Consider the following 12,325-nt stretch of genomic DNA (forward strand, 5'->3'; position numbering starts at 1 on the left):
CACACACACACAAAAAAAACACAAAAAACACAAAAATGCAAGGCCGTCCGTGTGCGTGTGCGCGTGCGTGATAGGGGAAGGGAAGCAGTAAAGGAGACGTTGTCGTGGGGAGGAGAGGAGGTAGCTCTGGTCGTGGTCTATCTGAATGGATGCTAGCTGGAAAAACCCTCCTCCAGCACACTCACGCATTCAAGTTAATCCACCGTTGTGTGTGTTTCAGCTCTGGAGAAGGCTGGTTTGAGTCACTACAGCTGCTGCTGGCGAAGATTTGCATGAGAGAGCTGGAGCACCAACGGTTGGCAACCCCCCCCCCCCCCCCTACCAAATCCAATCCACCCCCACCTAAACCCAGACTCCACTTTTTACAGCCATCCCTGGCCATTATTTTATTTACTAAATGCCCATATCCCTCCGCAGGGTCAGAGAGTATTTTGAAGAAATTGTCAAACGGTTCTCGTGCAATTTTACATCGTTTTTTTTTTATCGCATCGGCATCATTGAACGTTTCCAACCGCCGCCGCTCGCGCAACATTCCCTCCCGCGTTTTGTTGACGGCTCGCGGACGATTCGTGAAAGGTTGCCCGCGCGCCGCATTTTGTTGTAGAAAGAGGAGGAGGTGGTGGGTCTACTTTTTTTGAGGAGCCTAGAGGGGGGCCGTGCTTCGGTGCCACTTATCATTAGATATGGCCACCGTTATAGAGTACACCGAAGCGTAAACCTTCCAACTTCATTTTAGTACGGTATTTCATGGTGATTTCGCTATTTTTTTGCGAGGGGGGACTCCACCGCGAAATGCTGTTTTCGACGAGCTAAAATGTGTTTTTTTACATGTCCTCGGCGGCGGTCGTTGCTGCGTGGCAGGCTGCTGGCGGCGAGAGTCTCCTAACTGGCCGCTTGGTCCCGCAGCTCGTCGATGCTGAAGAAAATAGAACCAGTTGCCAACCAAGCGGTCGGCACCCGACGTTTGCTGCTCCGCGCGTCGCCGCCGCCGCCGCCGCCTCCTCCGCCGCACATCCACCGACGAGGATTCGCCTTTAAAGTTTCGTTCACGCGGTGTTGACTTCTTTCGCAGCCGCTTTTGGATATATTTTTTTCGTGTTAACGGTTAATGGTAATACTGTTGGCTGTATACTTGGGTGGCCAACACCAAACCAACGTTAGCCGTATAACCCGAACTCGTGCGACGACAGCTGTCATTGGAGAAAGGAAAGTGATCCCCCCTCCTCACCCTCACCCTGCTCCCCCCCCTCCCTCACCAAACCACCAAAACCACCACAAATGCGCGTGCAAGGGAAGCGTTTCTCTGTTGGATTTACATCATCTGTCTTCCCATCAAATGGGCAAAGTTGGGAATAACATTGCAACGTTGGAATATAATGATATGCGCTATGCATTTTTGAGAACTGCGGTGTTGCTTCATTGGAGAGAGGCTAGCTAGCTCCATTAGCTTGCTAGCTAGCTAGCTGGGTGATAAAAGTGCGACGTTTCATCCCCAGTATTTTGGATATGAAGAGGATAATTCGCTATTCATAGGGGCTGGAAGGTAAGCCGATGTTGTGATGTTTTTAAATTGTTATTTTTTTGTCCCCCTTTTTTGTTACACTAGATTTGTTTAGCAGGTCGCCTTGTAAGTGAAGCCCGAGCCAACGTTATCCACCTCCGGTCTTGATGTTGAGGAGAGAGAGAGGGGGGGGGCTGTCGCCGCCTTGGCTCTCATGACTCAGACTATTCAACGGAACGGCACATTCACTAGAACGGTTCACGGGGGTGATTATAACCCGAATTAATAATATAAACGTTACACTCTCGGGTTTAATACGTCGTGTCCGTGACGAGCTACCGCTGGTTTCTACCAGAAAAGTGTAAAACCGAGCGTTGTAACGTCTCATTTTCACTTTTGTGTAGCATTGTAGTTTTCCCCCAGAACAGTTCCGTTCCAGTGAATAGACGGAGCCTTTGTGTGTGTGTGTATCTGTGTGTTGAGGGGGGCACAAATGCTCATCATTACATTGTACCCCCCCCCCCCGGGTTGTGAGTTGGGGCTAGCGTAGTTAAGCTAACTCGTTAAGTTATGTTTAACGTTAGCCGTTAGCTGTTTTGTAGTGTTTCGCTGCTAACGTAGGCGTTAGTTACTAAGCTAGTACGATGAGTTGGCCAACTCACTGTTAACCTGTTTGCTACGTGAACCCTCTTTTTTTTTTTTAGCAAAAGTTGTGTTACTGACTGGCCGATAAAACACCCAGGCTGCTATGTCCAGCACACAAAACAATTAAATATGAAAACAAAATCCTCACTGGGGGGTGCTTGACGACGCCAGTGTTACCGTACTTTTGTTCTGTGGTCGCCAAAGGAGGAGAAAAAAAAAGGCGACAGAGTTCAACACAACAGGCTAGCTATCGGCTAGCTGTATGCTTTGTGCCCCAAGCTTGAGTTAACACAAAAGCTAACGTTAGCATGTCTGGTGGTCGTGACTGCCCCCCTTAAGTAGTCACCAGATCCCAACCCCGAGATAGCCTCGCAGCCAACCTCGCTTACCTGGTTGCTCAAGCTGCTTATAAAGCTACTAATTGTTTTTGTTACATCATCACTTTACAGTGTTTTCGGGAAACTCAATATTGTAAGCCCCCCCCCTCTGTTTCTTACCTAAAGGATTTAGGCTCACATTCATAACATCTGAATATTGGTTCTTACAGCCGAACCATTGTAATGACTATTAGTATTATTATTATCTTGGTGTTATTGGACCACCATCTGCCCAGAGCCTGGAGGCCAATCTAGACATAAGAGAAAGGGAGAGAATTACCACAAATTGGCAGTGAAAAATGGTGTCAGTTCCACAATATTTAACAGCTCAAATAAGGGACCTGTCCTGCCTTTTTTTTTAAATTATTTATTTATGTTATCATTTTTAAGGTGGTGTTTAGGACAAGAAAATCTGCTAAAAGCAAATGTATCTAGCGTGGGCCTGATCGCCTCAGCATTCACATCACATTGTCCAGTCAAGTTACATTACAAAAGGATACAATGTGATGTCAAACTAGGAGCACTTGGTTTTGAAATTAACTTTTTCATGACTCATTCTAAAGCTATATAGTCATTCATATATATATATATATATATATATATATATATATATATATATATATATATATATATATATATATATATATATATATATACACACACACACACACACATACACATACAAACTACTCTATTCTACTTTAACTGCATTTTGGTGTGGAAAAACAAGCTGGCAGGTGGCTTTTGTGGATCTTTGCATCCTTCTTTTGTTATTATTTTCAAAATTTCAATACGTCTGCTTTTTGAAAGTAGTTTGCTTTTGAAAAAGATGACGTGTTGCAAAACATGGTACCCGTTCTCTGTCTCTTTCCCCTCCCCCTCCCCTCCCTCTTTTCTTTTTTCTTTTCAGGTTAATTCTAGAAAGGTCAAGTGGTGATTCTTGGTTGAAAAAAATAAATAAGAGTGTTGGTGAGGTTGATCTCATTAAGCACTTGGATTACCCCAGATGTAAACCTAGGTTTCAGTAAACAAGTGTAAAATCAGTCCGCTCTATTCTCGCCTACTCTCATTATTTCAGATTTAACTGAACATATTTATGACACCCCAGCTAGGCTCTACCACAATGGTATTTTCAAATATATCATACCGCATAACTGCCTGCCTGGTCACATGACTCGTTTAAACGTAAAAACATTTCATGTCCCTGTACTATCATGCAATAGAAATCATGGTGCTAAAATGGTTAAATTGTCCGTGTTTGGTTTATAATCATAATCGGTTATTTTCATTTTAAAGCCACATTCAGTAAGGTTTGAGACTTCCAAATGAACTCACTGAAGCACAGACATGATTATCAGACCGTTATCAGAACAAACTGTTACCTGCTTTCATGTCCAGCGGACACGAATCATCATCAGCATCCCATTCGATGTTACCGACCACATGAGGAATGTATTTTCAGCATTCTTGCCCTTCTAGCTCTTGTTTTTTTCACAAAGTTCTAAGAAAAATATCTGGTCATTAGCTTGCTAGATGCTCTCATGTCTTCACCAGCCACTTGTTAACTTTGTCCTTGTCCACATTGGCAGTGAGTAGGTGAAGGCAGCCATCACTGTCTACATTTGATGATTTCAACCCCAATATTACTGTGGCGGAAAAACCTACTCTCTCAGCCCACAAACAAACAAAAGGATCAGTGTAAATCGTTACAAACTTTTACGTTTAGCCAAACATTTAGCTGTGAATGATGGACAAAACACTTGCTGTATATACTGCATAACACTTGCTGTTCTGCAGATAGCCTTATAGCACTGCCTTGTTGAGAGGCTCGGTGTTCCTGTGCAGGCAAACACACTTTTCAAAGCTGCTTCTGCGACAAATAAACAGACAGGCGAGTGATGAATTGAAAGAAAAACCCAAATAAATGAGTGGAGAAACGCATAGCAAATCTGGATGTTGTCCTAAAGGGCACAAGGGGTCACTGAATGTGTTATAGTACAGCCATTATCGCATACTGTGCCACATCGTACCTCATCTCAACCGGATTAAATGGCGTCACCAAAACGTCAAATCAAGGAGTGGTGTTCACAAAGAGGACCGATGCTTTTTACAATGGAATTGCATAAACTGAAAGTGATCGATGGGAAATGGCCGATGGTCTACACAAGATTTTTATCTTTGAATTTCTGAGCAGCCAAGAGGGAAAATCCATTTACGTCAGCCTCCAACTTGTAATGTTGGGGGTTTTTGACACCGAGAATATCTCTCACCTGGTAAAAAGAAATAAAGACGCATGAACAAACTGTCGGCTGAATGGCTGCAATGGCCCCATTGCATCGAAACCAAATCCAATATTAACACAAATAAAATGGATTCATCTTATTTTATAGGATACACTGTTTGCGCCAACTGCTACAAATTGGTAACCTAATAAATTTAACTAATTTGAGGTTGTTGGGATAATTCATGAACACTCCCAAGTTGGAATGATGGGTGGTTTTTCCTGTTCTCCTATATATGCCATACTGTGTTAATTCAGCATTACTATAAAACAAAAACCAGGGAGACTTTTTTTTGAGACATGCCAAAGTAACATCGGATGAAATCCGGTGTGAAAAGTAAGTGATGTTTAACCATCTGTAGAAATAAGTGGGTGAAAATACAGACTTTTTTTCTGTAAAGGTGTGAACTTGTTTCTTTTGACCCAAAGAACTCCCTCGTTTGGTCAACAACAACACTTCATCGCAATAACTCGTGTTAAGCATAGAGCATCAAAATGGTGTCGGTGTATGACAAAACAGGCTAGGCAGAATAAACACACTTTGCCTCGAGCGTAAGGTGGGCTTTTCTTTCAGTCCAGGGTGCGAGTACATCCCACGAGCAGAGTATTCATATACAATGCCCATACAGCCCAATATTGAAAATATGATAGAGTACATTTTCTGGAAATTCTATTGTGAAAACTGTTTTTAACGCAAAATATGGAGCCTGGATTTGACCAATCCAGTGAGTGAAATACCCCCAAAAAATACTGGTATTTCACAACATTCAAAAGCAATTTCGATCTGAGTTTGCTTTTCGTTGCCAGTGCACTCGTGCCGACTGATAATTTCACTTCACATTGTAAAATGCAACTACGAGGCGCAGAATTCACCATATTTGCCAGTGAGCTGTTTGTAGTGGGTTTTCTACCAGTGGGTGGGTCGAAGCAAATAGAAAACCCAGGGCCGTTGGATGTGGAGTGATTACAGATTGCTTCCCATTTCGTGTCATCTTAATCCTATCCAATCCTTGAAAGCTTGTAAGCAACAAAGGTGAAAATCAGCACCTCTGTTTCTTGTTACTGCTGAGTTTAATTACATTTTCGAAGCACACCTGCCATGTAACACCTATCACAATCTCATTCTCTTTTTACTTTTTTTTTTCTTCAGAATGTCATCAGAGGATAAGACTGTGGAACCCTCTGACCAGGGACCCTCACCGCCCTCCAGCAGTGTAGGGGCCACGTCCACAGGAAGTCCTGCCCATGCAGACAAGCGACCACGTGGCAGGCCGCGCAAGGATGCGGCTGCCGCCGTCGCCGCCATCCTACCCCAGGCACCACCCTCATCCACGTCTAAGAACAGAAAGAAGTAGGCTTTTACCATTTGGATATTCAGATTAATCTTTTATTTTTAGGCCATAGAGCTCATTCCTTGAATTAGATGCAACTATGGTGTTCTGCTAGAATAAAACAAGATTATTACTTGAGACTTCGTTCAGGAATAGTCCTGCGGCCAGCTGCCAAGTCCTTTACGTTTGGCCCCACATTTAGGGTTGTCCTTTTGGTATAGAAGTAGGCTTCTAATAATCCACCTTTCTTTGGAGAACCGACTGATCTCATGAATCGGCGTATGTATGACACGCCAACTCGTATGCCATTATCGTGTGTTATCACTACGTACAATCGCCTTTTCGCGTGTTTATCAACGCCGAAACCCTAACCCTAACCGTAAAGGGCGTTTATATACACGCGGATGTGATGGGTCGTTTCGCTAGAGGGCGCTGACAAACACGCGGATGTGATGGGTCGCTTCGCTCAGAACGTACACATAGACGTGGATAACTCGAATTGCGTACAGATAACACGCCACAGGCAGTGGCGTGTATATTTACGAAAAGTCATGATGCCACGTTGTGGAGAAAGACACGACTGAACCCGGTACATAACCTAGAAAGAGTAAAGACACTGGTGTCCCTTAAAAATTATATATCGTGATTTTTCAAACATGGCTCTGGTCAGTCTTATCTGCCATTCTACATCATCGGTGGTAACCATAAAAGCAATGTTTCTTGATGCTACTAGTTAACTCAAATTGGTAAAACTAGGTTAACCTTGGGTTATATGGACTACAAACCTATGATCCCGCTTTGCGTTAGGGTGTTTCTTGCTTCCACAACATCTGTTAGTTTTACAAATTGGAACATACCAAACCCATATCATAAAAGTTGGATATTTTGTGATTGTTTAATTTAAACTAAAAGCCAACCCAACCCCCATTCTTTATAAACAGTTGAAAATGAGACGTATCTAGGTGTTTGTTTCTTAATTTACACCTAGCAAATGTTTAAAAACAAAGAAAATATATATAATAGCTCTGGATTGTGATGGACTGTTTGCTAAAACCCTCTTGCGGCTTAAACAGGTGCATTTCCTGGTCAGCGTATTACAGGAAGTAATTCAATCATTTTGGACAAACTCAAGACCGAGACATGGTTTTACATACTATCTGACAATAGTGTTGCAATGGAAGAAATCCAAATGAGGCCCTCAGTAGGTACGGTTGGTGTTTGTTTGTGAAATTTGTGTTCTTGATAAAATACAGAATATTTGTTGATGTTTTAGGCATTGCTGTTGGTTGTTGAAAGCTGGTCATGTTTTGTCCATGTAGTTGGTGTCAGTTTTTTTGATAAAAATGTCCTGATTGAAAATACGAGGGGTCGGCAGCCTCTACAGAAACGTCGTATGAGGCATTGTACAAGGTGCCGGGAAGTCTGTGTGACTTCCATAGCAACATATGATGCAGCTTAGAGCTGTTCTGTAATATAATGCCCGCAATGTTCTTAACTCTCTCTGTAGTCCGTCCTCTCAATCAATCTTAATACCCTGCTCCCAATGGATCGTTTAATCTGCAAGCATCCAGACGATTGTTAATGCCACAGTGGGAGGATGACCTCGACACACACTCGAATTGCTTCGTGTTGATGAACTGGTTAAGAACAAACCATGAATGTGATTTTCTTCTTGTGCTCTTCTTAATTATTATTATTGTTTTTGTTATAATGGTCGGTCAGTGTTGTCATTGTCAGAATTTATACCACGGTTACCCGTGTAAACACATTTCTTTGTCAACTTTGCAGAGTGATATCGCTCAATATTGATTTGAAGATTTCATTGAATTAGAGCTACTATATCTCCATAACGTCCCCCTTCCAGCAAATTCTCAACAATGAACAGAGCTTTGTGGATGGACTTTGTGGATGGACTTCTGGTTCTACCGCATGTCAGCCCATTCAACACACCCTAATTTACTATCTTGCTATTGGTTATAAAAACAATAAGCTAATAGCGACCTTAAAACTACCTGTTTGGCAATGTAGAAACCAAACTACACCAACTGTGATATACCTCAGAGGGGAAACAATTGCACAGAGCTTGTGAATTGTCCTCATAGCAAAATATTGTGTTCAGACCAACTGGCTTTCTGTCCTGCTGGATATATGCAGTGTTTGTATAAATATTAAAATGACCAGTGTTAAGGTGTTAAAAGCCAGTTTGCGTGTGACAAAAGGAGAACGTGTCAGAAATCGCTCTTGTAGACCTGGTTGTTGGAAATTACTAGATTTGCCCACGCTCCATCTGCTAGTCAGTCCAGTTCAGAGTAGCATGAATCCAGTTCAGGTTTTCCAGGCAGCATGCTGCTAGCTGGAACTACTTACCACAGCATTATTTTCAGCTTTTCTTTTTTTTTTTTTTCCTCTTTTTTTTCCCTCTCTCATTCTCCCTGTGGTGGGACTGTGGGGGGGATAAGTTGTGCAGGGTATGGGGTTGACTGTTCGTCTTGAGCGTTTGTCAGTGAAATAACTGTCTCGATGCAACTGAAGAGTAGTTGTATATCATTTCGGTTGGATATTGTGTAGCAGTCTAATGGTAAAGACGTCACCACCACCAACTACTTTTGTTTGTAATACACCATATTGTGGTCGTAGATGAAAATCACAGCTAATTCCTGCATTTGGATTTGGGATTAAAACCCAGTTAAATGTCATTAGCTTTAGACGGTTAAAGAGTTTGCTGTGAACACGTAAAAACCTGTGAGACAGAAGGTGCGCTACTCGAAACATGATTGTGATTTATGACCCGAAAGATGTAAATGGATAGTTGTGCTGCTTCGGCTGTAAACATGGTTAGCGTGGTCTTGGTGCATAGCTGTCTGCAGCTTTACATGTTTCTGACCCCTTGTGTTGTACCGAGCCGGTGAAGTAATGTTTGAAAATGTATATAATTTCATTCTCGTCTGTCTGGACCTATGCTTTGCAAATTGATGAATTGCATCAAATATTTATTATGCATATAACTGCATATTGATCAGTTGTGATGTTTGATTCTTTGGTTTGTCAGTGCAGATATAACTCATGTGCTGCAGTTGCTTTTCTAGGTTTATTTTTCTAATATCACATTCATTCATCAATTGTTATTGTTCTTTGTTCTTGAGTTGTAGAAGTCCAGATTCTGTCATTCCCGAATCCGATCTGTGAAAAAGAGCTCTCTGTTAGAAATTGTTTCCACCTTATTAAGATATTTATGTTTGACTCATGCTTACAGGTAATTATATTTTTTTCGCCAAGGTTTCCAAAGGCTTCTTCTGTCATTCTTGGGTTTTAGGGTTGTTCCTTATCTTGCCGTGGAAGTAATTTAGAGGGAGGGGTTGATTTGGCATCCAGCCATTTGTGATTTTTCTCTCCAGTGGCACCGAAAATTACCCCAACCCCCCCTTCCTCTTTCACTTCCACCCCCCCCTGTATCCTCCTGAGTACCCATGAGACTTGCAGCTCTCTTTTGGCCTGTGTTTCCTCTACCCACTTAGCATGCTAACAATTGATGTTGCTATTCAATTTGTATCCATGACAATTATTCCCTCCACACGGCGCTTCCAAGATTAGTTTAGCAGAGCTCCCATTGGAGGATGCTGACACTGACAGATCTTCCCATACTGTATGTAAATGGGGGGTACAGGGCTGGTGTGTGCGTGCCCGACTGCATGAGTTGGCACACAGGCATATGGTTGGAAACGTAGACCCGGTTGTCTGATTTGCTTATATGGCATATTCAGTAAGATATGGAAAGGGTTCTTTTTAAGAGATGACACGCGGGAAGTGGGGGGAAAGACTAAGATTACATTTAATAAGGCACCCCAGAGAGAATTTTTTTAACCAGGAGCTGTAATGAGATATTTTTGGGTCACTCAACAGGAGGTAGACACTTGAGAAGGGATATCCTGATCAGTTTTTTTTTTTTTTTTTTTGCTTTAGATCTCAATCCAAGTCCTTTTTTAATAATGTGTCTGCCACTACACCGCTCTGAATCATTACTTGCGTTTCTGTCTGTAAGCTATATGTTTATGATATGTTTGAAAACAGAATTAAAAGATTAGATTTAAACCTTTCATCTATACCTTTTATAAATGATAATATTTTGCATTGTGTCCTACAGAGAGGGCCCGTTTGTATTGGACAGGGCTTGGCTTCTGTTGGGAGGTTTCCTATGCAGTATGGATGATTTTTAGTCATTTCCATTATCGTACAAATAGTGTTTCTCATGGCCTTCGGAGCAGGCAGACAAGAGCCTGAATGTTATCCACTGTGTGTGTGTGTGTGAGAGAGAGCGCAGGCCAGAATGAGCTTGCTGGAGTCGAAGGCAAGGCAAGAGGTAGTCTATGGCGTGCGACTGGACCCACAGACCTATGCAGCGCTGCCTCGACGTCTGTTTGCCACAGCCTACAGAACAGATGTGCCCCATGTGCAAAATGTCTGACAGAGGAACATTTTGTCTGCGTAGGACTGTGGACGGGGACAGTCATGTTGGGTAGAAAGATTTCTGAGGGCTGACTTGACAATCCCAAATATAAAGATAAAGGAAGCTAGATGCAAACATTGTGTAAAATCGTTCAACATCTCCAACATGGCGGGGCGTATGCAAAGGCAAAAGCGCTGAAAATCTACCAAGAAGTCTGTAAATTTGAGTCTGGATAACTATGGAATTTTGAAATGGAAAATATGGAGGAACTGCTGTGAATGGTCACCTCACGATTCGATTGCGATTTCAGAGGGTCACGATTTGATCTCTATTTTGGATTTATGTTTAATTTAGACCCAATATTTTGAACAGTAATGGGACGGAAGATAGAGAGCATCATAATAATAATAAGAATTATAGTAATGACCATGACAATAACAAAAACATGTAATGTATCATGAATATTATATAATAGTATTCTATATTATAGTATACTATTTCTATTGGTATTCCATTTTTCTTCTGCTCATATGAACCAGAGTATTTCCCTCCTGTCTCATGCATCGTGTTTATAAAATCACTACGGTTTGTTTTGTTCTTGCACCAAAAAAAAGAAAAAAGATGATAGACTTTGCTGCATCGATGCAGAATCGTTAAAAAAAGCATTGCGATGCACCAAAGAGTCAATTATTTCTCTCACCACCCAAACCCTGCGTTTGTCACCTGCATGAAAGAAATGCTTATAGTCCAGCGGAGACGGCATTTCAAGAGTATCTGGCTTCCTCGCTGTGACGTATTTGCGAGTGAAACAGGATATTCAAGCGGGACACAACGTTGGGAGGAATTTGATTTGATCGTTTAAAAGATTAGCTCACGGCCTTCTCGAGCTCTGTGCCTGTCTGTCAGAGCTGAAGTTGCAAATTGATAAATTGATGGATGTCATGATATTATTGGTTGAAATTGGTTGGTACTAGGTGATGTAAGCATGTGTGATAATTTGTTTTCAGGAAGAAAACCATATTGGATTTTTGGATTATAATATTGATTAGGTGAAGCATATGACTGAGGATGTGATCTAAAAGGGTAAAAAGATATTTTTCATTTCAGCTCGACTTTTCAGGTTGAATACAGTTTTGAACTCGCCATGGCAGTTTGTTTCCTCGTACTGCGTTGTGGTTCACTAGCTCTCTGTAACGTCTTAGAAATATGTTGTAGCGTTTTTAAAAACGGGCAGATGGACAAAGCTTATTAAACCATTATGCAAAAAGTCAGTATTGTCAATTATGGATGATAATGAGAGGGTGTAGCTCTGTTTGTCTTCAGAGATTCGAAGGACAGAAGTATGTGTAATACATTGTCATTGTATTCACTTGGGAATAATAATTACTAATAATAATTGAAGTAATCGTTAAAACAGCAGGGTTGTTATAATACTTATCCATTGTATTCCATGTAAAAGACAGCAGTCGAATGAAAGTAGATTGTGCATGCATAATTGTTTCTTGTACCTTTTTAATTTGGGAATAATAGCCAAAAAAGAGACTTACATTTATGAGGAAAACATGCTGTATAATCAATGCATATTTTATTTTTTAATTTAATGCCTCAATGTACAATTCCCAATTGCTTGGGATGTGATATACATCCAAGCCCCTAATGATTGTTCAAACAACCCCAAGGATATGCCCGTGCAGGATACCAAACATGACTCATGCACATTCATGATTGCACATTTGTTTGCGCTGT

General features: G+C 41.6%; 1 protein-coding gene across 4 annotated transcripts in view; it reads left to right on the forward strand.

Moving 5' to 3' along the window:
* Nucleotides 1-687: 687 nt before the first annotated feature.
* The window catches only part of kmt2cb (lysine (K)-specific methyltransferase 2Cb), a 60,579-nt gene continuing 48,941 nt past the window's right edge, over nt 688-12,325 (forward strand). For 2 of the 4 annotated variants that reach the window (XM_084008155.1, XM_084008158.1), the window contains exons 1-2: nt 688-1,543; nt 5,955-6,155. In XM_084008155.1, the coding sequence (XP_083864281.1) occupies nt 5,956-6,155 (200 nt within the window). In that variant the 5' untranslated portion in view covers nt 688-1,543; nt 5,955. The remainder of the gene's footprint in view (nt 1,544-5,954; nt 6,156-12,325) is intronic. The other 2 variants (XM_084008156.1, XM_084008157.1) reach the window with 1 other exon arrangement.

The sequence above is a fragment of the Eutrigla gurnardus genome (genome assembly GCF_963514095.1).
Source record: "Eutrigla gurnardus genome assembly, chromosome: 4".
Classification (NCBI taxonomy): domain Eukaryota; kingdom Metazoa; phylum Chordata; class Actinopteri; order Perciformes; family Triglidae; genus Eutrigla; species Eutrigla gurnardus.